The sequence below is a fragment of the Haliaeetus leucocephalus genome, unplaced genomic scaffold (assembly GCF_000737465.1).
Source record: "Haliaeetus leucocephalus isolate CR32 unplaced genomic scaffold, Haliaeetus_leucocephalus-4.0 Scaffold450, whole genome shotgun sequence".
Taxonomy (NCBI): Eukaryota; Metazoa; Chordata; class Aves; order Accipitriformes; family Accipitridae; genus Haliaeetus; species Haliaeetus leucocephalus.
In genome coordinates this window covers 17514453-17530752 of record NW_010972886.1, presented here as the reverse complement: position 1 = coordinate 17530752, position 16300 = coordinate 17514453, and the positions used below count along the sequence as shown (strand labels likewise).

Below are 16300 nucleotides of genomic sequence, written 5' to 3'. Positions count from 1 at the left end.
TCTGAAAAAAAGTCTCAACCTGCTGCAGTTTTTGTAGGGCAGGGAATGGTTCCATTACAATACTGAGCATCTGATATCCACCAGACAGATTAATCAAAGCTTTGGGGAATAGGTTTTACGCTTAATCCATAGGTAGCAGTCACGAAATGCAGAAAGATGGAAAGTTTAACATGCTCTGCTTTCTCAAATTGGGCATACTTCAAACTGAGATACTTCAGAAGCGTATAGATACTGCCAATCTACTTTTCAGCAATTAACCTCATCCTGACATTCTTTAATAATTAAAGATTGACTTAAACATATAAATTAGGTTTGTTATCCCTTTCAAAAATTGCTCTTCTTTAACTTCTGGTTTCACTATATAAAATGTCCAGACATTTATTTAATTCAGTTCTTAAATTGTTGGCCTCAGTCATATCTTATAGCAGTGACTTCAGGAAGCGTTTCCTTTTCTGGGGTCCTCTGATTACACCGCCTTTCATTAAACGAAGTTCTGAACTGTGTTTCAAAGTGGGAAACAGCAGTTTTAAGTCTGCTTTCTCCAACCCCTTCTTTTTTTCTGTATGGTTTTTACCATGCTTACCTCTTTTCTCAGTTGTTAAAATCCTTCCTCGTCCCCTAACTGTTGCTTTCTCCTTCTGTGATCTGCTCCTAGTTCGCAATATTCCCCTTGAAATGGGCTGAGCAGTATTGCAAACAGCCACGCTCCTTATGAGCTGTTTGATAGGTAAGAAAATCAAGCAAGTGAACTGTTTCTGCATCAAGAACAGCCACTTGCATAGCTCCAGCTTCTCTGCTAGCTGGGGAATCCCCCAGGAAGCTTTCACAAGGGTGGAGAAAGCAGAGACAAGATCAAGACTAGTGCTCTAAAGCTGTGCTTAGGGGAAGAGGCTGAGGGTGTTCGAGGGTGTTGCTGGGTGGATCTCCTTGGCTAGTTTCTGGTTTTGGCTTTATTACATGGCTGTGCTTTCAATTTATTTCAAAGGTGCCTGGAGCCTTATAAATCTGCATACATAGTAAGGAAGAGATTCTCTTAATGGTGAATACTGAATTTGAGTGTAATCATAATGGAGAGAACATTTTGATTTAAATATATAATGAAGCAACCTTTTCATAAAAATATCTTCTAGAAATGGGGAATTTTTCCTTTTATAGGCACATAGAGCCACAGTTTCTCATAGAGGAATACTTTATCTTGGAACACACAGAAAAAAGCAGCCACCTCCCCAAAATCATGATTTTCCACATGCTGAATAATAGATTAAACCTTATTAATATATTTTCTAGATTGTTTAAATAATGGTCAAACAGTGTTTAGAATGGGAAAAACGGGTGGTTTTTCCTCCTGCACGCAGCTTTTGCAGCACACCAGTCGTATCAGGAAGATGGTTATAACTCTCTTCCAACCCAGGTTCATTTGAGCTATAATGCTCTCCTGCTTCTGCAAACCCCAGCAGCCCAAGAGGTGCTCAACCACTATGTTGTTGTTGACTTAAGCCTATCATTTTTATCTGCTTGTACAGTGCTTTCTGCACTAGGTAAAAAATACTGGGCCTAGAATTGTCGGCAATATCTTAGGATCTTGCAACAATCCTGAACTTCTTTTGTACTCCGATAACATACAAGGAGCAAGCTGGAAAGAGAATCTGTCTTGATCCTTCAAATTAAGCCAGGTAAGATTGAGGAAGATCTAGGTGCAGAGTAAATACAAGCAGGATGACTTCAGATAAGAATGTGTTTTTTCTTTACTCCTGGGAAATAGGAATGACTTTTGGATTCTGCACACTTCCCTGATTTAGTTTCCAACAACTTCTGGGAGGAATAAAGTATCTTCCACAGCCTATAGGCAGATCAGTGGGTACTCCAAAGCATTGCTTATTTCTGATGTGTCTATGCACTAAATGCAACACTGCCTATTGAAATAGTACTGCTTTTAACTAGCCCTAAGTGTGACATGCAATACGTTGTTTTATCTAGTTCACCTCTATCATCTGAAAGTTATGTGGAGAACCTGTTTCTGATAAGAAAGTCCCTTGAGAACAAATTCATCTACTAAGAAAGTGCTTTAAACACTACAAGATATAAAAGTACAAGTAAGATCGGGTAATGCAGATGCAAAACAAAATAATTTCAAAACTGATGAAGAACTCGGTAACTATTTTATTTTAAGGTGCTTGACAAAGATCCTTTCTTGTTATGATGCTATCTGTATCAACTGAGATGAACCTTCTCCAAGTACTGAACTGTATTTGTTGCTTCTAAATGTGTACTTTAATTCCATTTCTTTTCTAACACAGCCCAGATACCCCAAATTCTCCACAGAGTAAGTCTAGAAAAGAAAGAGTTTGCTTTTTCCATCTTTCTGATCAAGGTAGTTTTATAAGCTAGGTCAAGTCACCTAAAATCACACTTAAATTTCTGCTCACTTTGCCATTAATTTGCCAATTCATTTCTTCTGTGTAAGTCTGTTATTAAATGTTAGCTTATTGGCAACCTCTTTAAAACCATACAGAAAATTGTTACCTGTCAAAAGTCCTCGCACTTTTCAATTCTAACTACTTCTGTTAGAACAGGCAGCTGTTACAGTATTGATAAGGATTTCTTTTTAAATTGTTAATGCTAAGAGATCTGCAGTAATTGATTGTCCATATTACTGTTTTTCTGGCATGATGGTATTTTTTCATCCCATAAGATGTCTTATTTCACCCCCTTGGATTTCTTTAACTCTTGTGAATTTTAATTATTGAAAAAACAAACTTTGTATAAATCTTTGTATAAACACCAGTTTTATACAGCAATCTGACTTACTTAAGTTTTTCTGTTGGTGCAAGTTACAGCTGGTAGTAGAATTTAGGTGTCAATAGTATCAAAGGAGATGAGGTGATTATTTACCCGGAGGCCAGCAGAAGGCCAGTTCTCCTTTATAAAGGCCATCTTTTTGAAAGAAAAGATTCATGGGTAGACAGTAACCAATTTGAAAACTCAGGCTGAAGATTTTAGTGGTGCTGATGGACAAAAAAACCCCCCATTCCTGAAGCCATTCAGGCTTGAAATTTTAAAATCACCATATTCTCCATTGCTTTTGCTATCTATTGAGGTTTGATGGCACACATTATGACCAGTTACCTGTTAACAGAAATCCCACCCATGCAGGCATATGCATATAAAAATCCTTGAACAAGTTCTGTTTGTACTCAGGAAACTACATAGAACATCTGTTCAGGCATGGACTAAACACGCTTAAGTGCAATGTCAGATTTGCTTATATCATATCATACTGGGTCATGCATTAGACTAGAATTTTACTTCAGATTAAATTCAGCTTATAAAAGAAAGCTCAGCCATGTCTTCTCCTTTTCAGAACTGATTTAAATAGGCTTAAATGATGCCTGGATATGTCCACTCAAAGGCATGAATTTTTTTTAATCAGGAGTTAATAAAGACAAATTCAGAGCTTCCCAAAGTAAACATCTCTTCCCAAGAGATACACCTTCATACACTGAATCCTTTATCATACTATTTAAGAATTTTACTTATTTCTGTGGTTAGCCATCTATGGTCATCACCACTATCCTTGAACAATCAAGTACTATTTTTCCTACTTCCTGAAAACTAGTGTTTTGACAGTAAGAAATGCAAATAAGAAAGCCATATTAAAAAGAAAAAAACAAACCAAACACAAAACCAAACAAAAAACCCCACCCCAAACCCCCAAATAACAAATAACAAACCACCCCCTGCAGAATAGTTATGGGGCATTTTTCAGTTAGGTGAAGTTACTTATTTAAGGTATTTGGTAACAGCAACAGGTAAGGGTCTACTGAATATCTAGTTCTAAAAATGCTTAATTAAGAGATTGGGATACATTATGCCAGAAAAGGTCTAATTTACTTCTGGGCCTCAAGAACTTTTTCTTAGCACTGTATCTTACAAAAGTATGTGTAACACATGTTGTTTTCTTAGTAACTTTTTCAGCTTCAAAGTTACAGGTTTTACCATATAATTATACATAACAAAGATTAGACATTTCTCTACTTAACAACAAAACCAACTTTTAATATGATTTCAGATCAACAAATAAAAACACAAATGTGAATGAGCATAAAAGGTATTATAGAATAACTACATGTACGCTAAACTACTTCATAGCTCTGTAATTTGCAAATCCTGCTTGTATTTTTGGTAAAGTTAAAATGTAAATGAAAGAAAGTACAAGCAGGATTCTTGTGGATTAGTTCTTTCGGGTTAAATTTTGCTGTATATTGAATTACGGCAAATATTTCTCTCCAAAACTATTGCTTTCTGGCTGCTATGAAAACAAAACCCAGCAAATTAAAGATGAAAGCAGATATAACCTTTGAAATTTCATGCTTTTTATCCATGGACTTTATATGGCTGATTACCTATTCCATATATTCTTGTCACATACAGAGAGATGAGATCCTACTAGCCAAGTTCAGATCTTTCAATCTTGTGGATAGAAGCAATTTAACTTTACAACAGGTATGTGGCAAGCTTCCCTTTGATAAGAACCCTTCAGCCAAAAGGATGCTTAAATCTCATATGAATTATTACAGAACATGCATAAATGATGATGGTCCAGAAAAAACCAGCTCAAAAAGCATCACAGAAGGAAAATGAGAATAAATATTCTTTAAATATAATGAAAGAAGATGGCCAAGCTCAACTTATATGAAACCCATGAACAAAAAGTAGAAGTTCTTACTCAGTCAACACATACACAGGACAAAAGTGTTGCCATGACAAAGTGCTGTACAAGAATAGTTGACCACACCACACCACAAAATATGCAGAATGTTTAAGATGCAACCTGGTAAGGTGGACTCAAAAATTACTCTCTCATTGTGGTTTCCACCAGACCAAAAATATCTCATGAGTATGGGGTCCTATAACACTATGTTCTCATTGTCCTTGATGACAGGAAAATAGCAAGCCTAAACAACATACTGAATTAATTCAAGTAATGGTGGAGACTGGTTCACTTGGCTATAGTGCATCAGACATTTTTTCCTTAGTAAAGGACGTGCAAAGGAACATAGGCATTACTAGGTGGTACAGTGAAGAATCAAACAGACCACTTCTGTATTTGCGGGAAGCTTTGTTCTTCCTGTAGGACAATTTTGGCACACACAGAAAGGCAAAGAGAAACAGTAGCTATCGTTTTCCTTTGCCAACATGAAAAAGAAATGAAGAAAATAACAGTTCTGAACTTCAGCTCTTGCGCTAGCTTTCCAGCTTGCTAAATTAGAGTCCCATCATTGGAGATGCTCAAGAAATGTCCTGGACCTTTAAAAAGTGTGTGTCTAATGCTGAGAACCTTTAGAGATGTTCCAGGGTTAGAAAAGGTGACTCAGTAACCCAAATTTCAAAAATGAAAATAAAACACAGATAAGAGCATTTCCATTATATACTAAGTAATCTGAAGCAGGAATCAGGTTTGAAAACAGAGAAAAACGTGTTGGTTGAGAGAAAATTACCTTGAGCAAACAACTGAAGAAAAGAGGAACACACAACCTTTCTCAGCAGGCTAAAGAACTATAATGCAGTAGTCCGGGATGAAATAACTGCAGACCTGCTCAAAGCAAACACATTGAGAACATCACTATAATTCTTTCATGGCAGCATGGGAGAAAGAATCTATCCACAAAGTGGCAAGGGTATCACTATAAAAATATCCCAGAAGGGTGCTAAAAGTAGCTGCCAGGATGCTCTCACGCTGCTGTAGCTGCTAGGGAAACCTTCTGTATCACTGCAATGCTGTAGACCACAATTGATTGACAGCAGGTATTGAAACAGGGAACAAAAGCCAGCTTGTGCTCCCACAAATCGCCTTCTAAGCTATGTGATGCTATTGAATGCAACAGATGACAGCTATCATTCCTTGTAGAGTTTACTGACTTTTAGGATGCTTGTGTCTGAGCATTTGCAACAGATACAGGGAATTCCTTGAAGGGATAAATAAATACTCCGTGCCTTTTAATGGGGTGCCAAGTATACTGGGATGCCCAGTCAGGATCAGACATAAGCACATTCTTCCCCTTTGCTATCTGGTATTATTCCTGATTGCATTACAAAAAAGACCTCCAGCTTAGAGAGTGAAATTCTGAAGAAGGACAGATGGCTGGAGGTTTGGACTTTCTTCAGGCCATGTGCCTTCTGAATACATTTGCTATGTTTTGCTTGTGAAAACATCAGCCTCCTCAGAGCTACTAAGCAAACAGGCTTTACAATCAACAAATCAAACCCAAAAGTATGACAGTCGATGTGACTACTGTATGATCCCATTTTTCTTGAATAAGAAGCCATGAGAACTGCTAATGAGTTTACTTAAACTTGGAAGTCTAGTGCTTGCCTGCATAATTGCAATTCAAGAAGCTAAGGTAAATACAACTTTCGGAAGCTTGCCTGAATCTAGGGTACTTAGCACGATTAGCATATGGTATGAATCTTTAGCTGCAACGTACTGAGCATATTCCTGCAGGGGTCGGAATAATGGAAAAGCAGTAAGTCTAAAGGAAGTAAAGCAGCTGCTAGTATTTATGCTTGTGATGGATGTTCACAGTAAAATGGTCAGACAGAACAGAGAATGTCTATCCAAGGTCTTGACATGACACTCACAGCTGTGCAAATAGCACAGATGGGAAGATGATTCAGAGTGGCTAAATTTTGAAAATGCCCAAACCCAGGCCCTCAGACCCTCAAAATAAGATGGTTTTTTTGTGACCTCTCCCCTGGTCCCTCAAGGCTATTAAAGAGATTCTCCAGAAAGGGCTCTTTGCAGCAAAATGCAGCAGTTTCACAGATTAACAGCTTGAACAATTGGTTCAGGATGGGCTGATGAAAGATGATCTCTGCATGATGTACCCAAATGTACAAGAAATTAATTGGTGTCTATGAACACTCAGTATAAATAGCTGTGAAAATGTCAGCTTGTATCCTTCTGTGGATTCTCTTAGACCTGCAAAATTCCTACGGCTTTTCCAAGTAATTAGTATTCAAATGGCATGTATAACCAAGTCAGTCTCTTAGGGTGGCTACTGCTGGCAGCAAGTATCCTCCACTTTCTGAAGTACTGTAGCAAACATATGTACATATGAACTGTGTCTGAGTAAGCACTTTGATGAACTAATGGCATCCTAAACCAGATAACTAGACCTTATTTTTCCCTACAACAGCCTCTCTCCTCACCCTATCCTCAGACTAAACAGGTCTTATGTTGTTGAGAGGAACAACTCTGGAATTAAACTTGTCACAACTCAGGCTCTTTTAAAAGTACTCCTTAAATACAGGAAGTGGGAAAACTTGGGATGGTGCAGTATTTTACAGAAGGCTCTCCAAAACATTTCTGGGGCCAGCCTAAGAAGCTATTAAAAGGTATATTTTAGCTTATGTCTATATTAGCAAGTAGTGTGAACCCATAGAAGCAGATCAGAAGCTGGTGCAGAGGCTCCCATGTCCCAGTATGTGCATTTCTGAGGGTCTCCAGGCTCCCTCCAGTCTGATCCTGGAGCCTGAATGCTTGTTAGTGGTTGTGGCATATTAGCGGTACTCCTGCAGTGCCTTTCAGGTTTAGTTTCTTCTGAATGGGATCTGGTTTGCATGTTCCAAGACCGCTCAGTGAGGCAAATCAAAGTGTGCTAAGTGGAGCTCATTAGGAGGTGCATTTCAGAAGTGCAGTCTGCACCCCAGCCAAAATGTCAATGAAGAGCACCCTGCCAGAGGCACACCCCGACTTTCCAACCTGAACTAGTTCTGCAAAGGGCCAGGCTGAGTGCACCTGCACTTATCCGATTTTTAATCTCCTTTATATGCAAGTTGCACATCCCTGACATATATACATATAATATAAAGTGATTTCTGTACAGAAAACAAACCATCACAAACTGCTCCCCCTTGTCCCTCCCTCCTATAAAGAAAAAAAAAAGTAATCTAGAGATGCAAAATCTAGGCTTATTTGACTTACTTACACCATGTTAAATTCTTGAGGCAAAAAGCGACACTGAGTATGGTAAGTTACTTTGAAAAGTACTGGAAAACTTCACAAAAAAACCCCTAACCCCTACCAATAGAGATCCCTAAAATGATTTTGCAGGGGAAAAATAACCACAGCACAGAAAAGAAGTTCATTCATTTCCTCCTCCCACAGAGAAGAAAAAAAAGTAACCAATGTCCACCAAGTCAAGGCAGAACTCTCTGGAAAAATGTGTCTCTTCCATATAAGCAAGCATTGATATTTTTTTTTTCAACCCTTCCCCCCCCCCCCCCCCCCCCCCCCCCCCCCGTATTTTACAGTCACAGCAGCACAAAGGGTTATAAAGAAACTGGAGAAATGCAGGAAGCTAATCTATCTGAGGAGCAAAAAAGTTTGCTTACTTTAGTGCTTCTACTGCCAGTATGATAGGAAGGCAAGAAAAAAAAGTTCCTTTCCCTTCTTAAGTTTACAAGTTATTTGGTACCTTTGCTTGGTCTTTTTTTTCATTTAAGTGTCATTAAAATTCTAGGAAAAGCTAGTAGTTTCTTGCAGACTAGATTTGACAAAATTGAATTAATTGGGTGATTTTCTTTTGACTTCAATAGGAGCAGACTCAAATCACAGAGAGCCCTAACACCACAGTAGAAAATACAATTGAGTCTTGTATGCAGGCAACAGAATGCAGCTATTTATGTTTTTTATCAGGCAAAAAGTATCTGTGCGTATTAGCTAACTCAGTAATTTACTTAAAAATACTTCTTATTCTGTTTTTTGCTTTTCCCAGTCTGAGTGATACTCTCACAACGACAGGTCAGAACATCTCAGTGGCTTCCTGAAAGTGCTGGCAGGTGCCACACATGGGAATCTACCTTAGTGACCAGTTCAGCAGCCCTTTGAGTTAAAGGCAAATTAAGAAGTGACAGTGAATTGAGTATACAGAGGTGGGAAGAGGGAGGATTAGTTAAGGTCATAAACTCAGAATTTAAGATACAGTTAAAGTGTTTTAAGTTAAAGCACAAAACTCCATGCTCTGTACATATTCTACACAAGAGATCTTTCTCCAGAATAACCTCCCGTCATCTCTTCATCAGTTTTGGGGCTTCCTAGCACTTACTGCTCACGTACAGCATCTTAAGAACTTCCCAATTTTTGCTACCCACACTTCTAACATCAACACAATTATACAAGAACTTGTTTCTGACGACTAGTAGTTATAAAAAATTATGTATATCATAGGAAACTGCAGTCATTTCCATGGAGTTGTCTTCTGCAAGGCAGTGTGCTTTGCTATCAACCTGCCACCTGTGCTATTCACGTGCTACATGGTCTCTAATAAATAAGAGCATGCATTGCAGACAGAAAACTCTCAATGCTGATAAGTATCATACTTGTCACTTGTTTTCTTCAGGTCAGAAGTTAAGAAGGTATTCAGTATCTTTGTAACTCAGGCATATGGCCATGTTTTGGTAGATTAAGTGCAGAGAATCATACGCCTCTCAAGGTTTCTCATTCCTGTCAACAGAAATAGGATCTGGCCACACTACACCATGCTTTACCTAATGATGAAGCTCAGCACATCACTGAAGCCTCTTAAAGTCCAACAGAGCTAGTGTCATTTATGCATGTTTATTCCAAGCACAGAAAGCAACACAAGTGTGCTTGGCCTATCATATACTCACTATTCAATGTTTAAAAAGGGAGTGGATATTTGTATGAAAACAGAAGGCCCCTCATACTCTAGTATGATGTCAGTAATACAGCTCCTCAGAGCATGTTATTGTTTTAAGCAGAGGTCTCCACACTTTCACATTGGCTATAAAATACTTAGTGCTGCTGGACTGGAAGGAAAATGTCATACATCTGCAAACAATTAGAAGGAGCTGGACTTCATATTTGATTTACTAAACAATAAAACAAGCTTAAGTGTGACTATATGTGTAAGTTACACTCCCTAGGAGCCTCAAGCAGTTATCATAGCAAAGTCTTTTAACCATAATTAAATAAATCCACAGTGGGACCATTGCTGATCAAGATTATCTTTTATAAGATATTTTCAGCAGCAAAAAGCATGAAGATCATGAAGTTGAATGCATGCTTTAAGTGCTCCAAAAGTCTTTTATCCTTTCTTTCAAGCACTGTCCACTACCCTTTTTCCAGCTGGAATTCATTCAGTACAATACATTTCAACTTTTAAACACTAATATTTCCATGCTTTCTGCATTTAGATTGAAATTTTGGCATGAAGAAATTAGTAGCAAAACTTGATTCAGTCAAGCCCAAGATTTCACCATAGTTTGGGTCTGCTAGTTAAACAGCTCTGGTACTATAACAACAGTTAGTTGTTGTTATAAATTAGCCAAAGATTTGTGAATTGAATATAAATATTTAGTTGCAAGTTTCAGGAAGCCAGAGCATGGAACAAAGTAATAGTAATATATCACCACCAATCTTCTCCTCAACAAAACAAAAACGTCAACCAGTTGTCAGTCTGTAAGTTAACCCTAACTCTCAACTGTTATTTGGAATATAAGGTATTGGTACTACACGCTGTTAAACTTTCCTATGCTATCCCCAATTTATACACCTAAAGCCATTGTAGCAAAAGTGATGTTCATGTTTGGAGTCTTCTAGCATTACTTGCATTCTTTTATCAAACAAAAACGTTGTCACAGGCTAAAGTTGAAGCGGTTTATTGCAGTTCACCAGTGAAGATGAGTGCCAGCCACAGTAACACAACATCACCTGAAGGAGGGAGTGCCGGATCAAACATAGGAGTCTGGTATTCTGTTCCTGGTTCTGCTGCTGCTTTGCTAAGTTAAACTAAGGAAAAAATAATTTGCCATCCTTGACATTGATTTTCCCTTGATAACCCTAAGTGAACGCTCAGGGTTGAGGGGATCATGGTACTGACCTCCTGTGGTAGGTTCTTTACTTGCTGTTCTTGAATTAGAGTGACAGAAATGTTGAGAATTAGCAGATAAGCCAGAAATGCAACTCTGAGGCTTTGCCTACAAAAATAACTTACCCAGTCTCCATGATGATTACTATGCTTCAGAATGACAGGGAATTTACTTACTAGTGATAAATAATGTTCTGTATACATGAATACCAGGGAGAAAGGAACTACCACTGTATATTACAGCTTGCCTTGATTATAGTCACTCAAGTGCTATTTTATATGATTATACTCTTATGGGCCACAAAGTGGAAAAGATGAAACATGGGGTTAAGTTTTGCCCTCTGTTTGCACGGGTATCTCACTAATGTGCTTGAAAATCAAGTTTGTGAACAAGGAGTAGAATATGTTTTTATGAAAGAAAACAAAACAGTGGATGAAACGTTTGTTACTTCAGCAAATATAAGAGTAAACTATTTATATGAAATAATAAATGAAACAGTCTTAGTTTACAGTAGTGCTTGTGAGTCTGGTTCCCGAATGCATACAATTAACATTGCTAATACCCTGAGAATTTTGGCACTGCATGTGGTGTATGTACACTGAGATGAAAGCTCTTCATTGCCATAGTTTCAAAGACTGGCTAGACTATGACTGGAAGTGAGCTGGCAGGGTCTGTGTAGAACTACTTCCATAGAGATCAGAAGAGCACAAGCTGTTCAGATGTTTGGTTCCTACTAGTTGAGAAATATTCCTCATACATAATAAAAACACCATATTCTTCCCCATTGCAATCTGGTCTAAACACAAGTTCACATGGTGGTTATTTTTTGTTCCATTCAGCATTCACTTACTGTAAAATACATAGTTTTGCAAATCTTGAGAAATTGTCTATAATATGACTTGCTGTGTTGCCTACTTTTTTCAAAGCACTGCCTCTCCTGGACATACTTAATACAAAACAAAATGTTTGACTAAAGTTGCTTACTTGCATTAAGGGTGCGGGTTTTTTTTGAGGATCTACAGACAACAGAATTAGTTCTACTTGTTAGCCTGAACTAGATGGAACAGACTGTAAGGCTGCAACAAACTGCAAGTTCTGTTACCTTGAACAATAACAACATGCATGTATTTTATTTATTATATCTTAAGTGTGTACATGTCCAGTTTAATGGTGCAACAATATATTCTAGTAAATGCAAGAGTTATAGGCTTTTTTCATTTTTTTCATTTTCCAGGTATTAGATTTGTTATCACATACACTCCAATTATACTGAAAGCAAAACATACAGCAGCTTGCTTACCTTGGCACACATTGTGATCACTTTGCTCATACCCAGCTGCACACTGAATTTGATGAGTTGGGTTTGGAGGGGCACGGTGAGGATCTGCTGGAGTCCGTCGAATGACGTTGTTTCGACCACTAGTGGATTCGGCTGCTGCTTCTTCTCGCTCATTTACAATAATTTGCGCTGTTCTAGGTAGACAGAGGTATCCTCCATAGTGGTTAACACATTTCATCCCACCTTTACATGCATCTGGGACTATTTCACATTCATCAATATCTGTGGTTAGCAACAACACAAGTCATGCTTTTAAAAGTCGAACCTTCTGCAACAGCCATTAATACAAGTAACACAATGAGACATGCAAGCACACCTCCTTGTCCAAAACGGGGGTGTGTAATGACAATACTTAAAGAATACCAGTGGCAAGTCCATCTTTGAAAATTGCTTACTGTACCTTTGCACCGTTGCCTAACAGGATCCCATTCATAGCCATCTGTACATTGCTATAGAGGAAAAAAAAAAATTAAATGTTAGGCTACTCAGGATTGGAAAAATAATCAAGCATATTTCAATGAACTCAAAAGTTTGACATTAAGGGAAATGCAACGTTTGCATACCTTCATAAGCTAGAAAAATGGCTATTGGTTCAGCATTGCTGCGCAGGAACAACAGCGAGTGTATATAAAGACAGCCTCTATCTCAGGAAGTTCCTAAGATACCATTTATTGCCAGTAGGTAGGTTTTACTGGGGCTGGGGAACAAAGTGAGGAAAGCAGCACTTTCTCCTTGCCTTGTTCCTATATACCGTTTTAAAGCATCTGTCATTGGCTGAATCCTGGAATAGATGAACCTTTGGATTGACTCAGCTGACCAGTATGAAAATCTTCTTATGAAAAACAAGCAAGTTTTCCTGAATTTTGGTCTTGTTCACTGCCTTCCAACAGGTGAACATCTTTCATTCCTGGGGCCGGTTTGCCAGAGGGGCTAATGGGCCTCTATGCCCCTGTACTTCATCCTCTCTCCCATTAGCACTCTAGCAATGGGGAAGGATCCCATGACAGCTGGAAATTCGTTCACATGCTTTTTAAAATCACATGATTCCAGGAACTGCAGTCTAGGAAGAACAATTTATATTGTGAGACATACAATAATCAGTTATGAGTTTATAACAGTGGGACTACTTATAGAATTAAGACTTAGCAAAATTCAGAGACTGTACTCCGCAACTATTCATATCAGTGCAGACGAGTAAGTTCAGGAAGAATTTTAAATATTCTGCCCTGCAGTTAGACAGACATCTTCATTATTACTCTGCCCCAAAACATTAAACTGTCTAGAGGGCAGTAATTTTAATCACAGGTGACAGTTACAGAAACTGATTTGCAGAGTATCACAATGCTACCAACTACAGTGGACACATTTAAAATATCAATGAATCAATTGAGCTGTACTATGTAGGTACATATGCATCCTATGCTGCTTAGGATATTGCTTTAATGGCCCTACAGAAAAAAAGAATTGAGTTGGCTAATGCAATTAGTCACAGTCAAGCAAGCTAAAGCTTGTTGCAACTCCTCTGCTGCAGAGGAACTATGCAAGCGACAAATTTGACCTTCCAATGCCTAGATCCACTTGTTCCATGTACTATCCTCAAGTTATTTTGAGGAACTTGTTACTAACAGACACTGATGCAGCAATAGGATTGAAAATATATTCTTCATTTGCAGGTGACACCAGCAATCTGTCAAATGTGGCAGCAAGTTGTAACTTTGGAGGCTTTTTCTTCCAAAGGGGTAAGTGGACAGTAAACTGTATTACAGTTCTCAATCTCTAAAGGAATGACTACATGCTGAGTTGACAACACCAAAGTTACTGTAGCTATGAAAACGCAAACCCAAAGGAAAACAGCTAATTCGTGCATTTACTGAATCACCCAATTCCTGTTAATGCACAACAGAAGTACTGTCTATTTAACTGTACGGAGCCAAGTCCATCTATTACTGCAGCTGAAGGGACTTTTAGAATAGAAAAGGATTTGGCCCTAAATGAATACAATGTACGCATGAGAAACAGTAGCATCCTAAGAGTAAAATTTCAAAAGCTAAGTTTTTTTTGTTAAGTAGTTTTACATGATTAGAGTCTAATGATCATTGAAGCACCTAAATGCTAAGACCTCTTCAAAAATGGAGTATAGGAAGCCAAGTCATATATGCATGCTAGAAATTTTCCATTGGTATAAACAGAACTATGCAGGCTTATCAGAAAAGGCTACTTAATTTTTTAAAAAGAACATGTAATAAATGCAGAAAAGGAGGGGGGATAGGATCCCTATGTTAGTCTGGATTTTCAAAAGGTACTTAGATCTTCAGTTTCCACTTATATGTAGGGACTTAAAAAAAAATAAATAATAAAATCACAAAAGCCTCTAAACAGAAGTACCCTCAACCTTCAAAAATCTATTGCTTCTAAAGCCCAGTGTTAAACTGTTTTATGACTGACTTCCTGATGCTCACTGGAGGCTTCTTTGAGCCCCGTCTTCTACAATAAGGTCCAACTCTGCAATATTTACTCACTTGAGCCATCCCACTGACTTCAGTGGGATTACTTGTATAAGACACAATCTCAGTCTTTGGCTGTGGTTCTCTAACTTTTTGCATGTGTGCAGAATTTTCTGCTTGTGTGGCATTGCACTAATGTCTGTACACATATTCAGAGGTCCACCCATATGAAGCAAGTTGCAGGGATTACAACTGTAATCAGATGTGAAAATGTGGGTTTTTCCCCAGCCCAAGCCGATGTAATTGCCACTCCTTCTATGACATGCATTATGCAAGCCAAAGACTGAACACAAGCAGATTAAAAAAAGCCTTACAAAAAAGGCTTTAAATCTCTTACCCTATCACTTGGTTACAAGCAGAACCTCTTTCCAGTATTCTTGTACAATTTTATCAAGCCATGCAAAACCACTGCTCAAAACCAGCTCAGAAACCAACAGTCCTATCATCACTCCAGGACTAAGATGCTTCATTAAGAGCACCGAATTTTGCAGTACTTACATTTTGTTAAAAACAGCTTGAAATACCCAAAGGAAAACACAAAAGAATGTTTGACCTAATTATCTGTCAAAGTCCATATCTTTCAAATGAAGGTCCTAGGGACCCTGTCTTTATGAAAATGGATTAAAAAAAATATTAAAACCTCATAATTTTGTTCAGTTCATCAAGCTCAGTACATAGATAAGCTTTTCAGAACAGGCAGTTGTAGCCTATTTTGCTCAATCTTTTCAACTTTAAAACACTGTTTCAGTGCAGTAACAGCTTTACGGTTAACGTTCGAACGCAAAGAACTTTGTATTGCATGCTATACATCGGCAAGAAATTTGGTTTTTCTTAAATGTCATTTAGAAAAGAATCCCTGCAAAGCAGTAATTACCTCGAACTCTATTAAACCTTACCGTGTACGTTATGGTTTCCTCAGTTTCCTGCGAATGTACTGTAATAAGAATGAGACCAGCCAAGAACATAGCTGTCAACATCGTGAACCTTGAAAGAAAGAAAAACAAATAAAGTGGGAATATTTTTAGCGCTCTCCTTGGCCGGGGGACGCAGGCAGCACCTCCGGGACCGGCTCCGGGACCGGCTGTGAGCGCCCGCCCAGCCTCTACCTGGGTGAAGCGGCCGGGACGCTGCCCCTTTTCTCCTGCAAGAAGAGGGTGAGGTTTGGCTGTGCTTCCAGCCCGGTGTATTTTAGCCAGCTGGGGAGGGGAGGGGGCGGAAATAATCAGAAGTAAATGGAGTTTAAAATAACACAGCACTTAATGCCACACTGAACTACAAGCGGCGCGCTCCAGCGCGGCGCTGGGCGAGGGGCAGGCGGTGTCACCGCCCTGCCATCCCACGTTTTGGGGTGGCAAAGCGATTTTTAGGTAAAAGCTCACCGTCCGCCGGGAAAGCGGCCGGGGGAGAAGGCGGGGGACGACGACGACGACACCGGGCAGGGACGCGCTGCGGGACCCACCTCCCCGCGGGGAGACGATCGCCGCCCAGCCGAGCTGCGCGGCCGCACCAGCGGCTCCCCCCCGGCACCCTCCCGGCCGAGCCCGGGGGCGCCCCCTCTGCCCTG

General features: G+C 39.0%; 1 protein-coding gene across 1 annotated transcript in view; it reads right to left on the bottom strand.

Annotated features, from left to right (window-relative positions):
* Window positions 1–15713, bottom strand: part of EFEMP1 (EGF containing fibulin-like extracellular matrix protein 1) — a 49021-nt gene extending 33308 nt beyond the window's left edge. The window contains exons 1-3 of the mRNA XM_010574851.1: window positions 15633–15713; window positions 12633–12681; window positions 12194–12454 (exon numbers count right to left, since the gene is read on the bottom strand). Of these exons, the coding sequence (XP_010573153.1) occupies window positions 12194–12454; window positions 12633–12681; window positions 15633–15713 (391 nt within the window). The remainder of the gene's footprint in view (window positions 1–12193; window positions 12455–12632; window positions 12682–15632) is intronic.
* Between the last annotated feature and the right edge of the window lie 587 nt (window positions 15714–16300).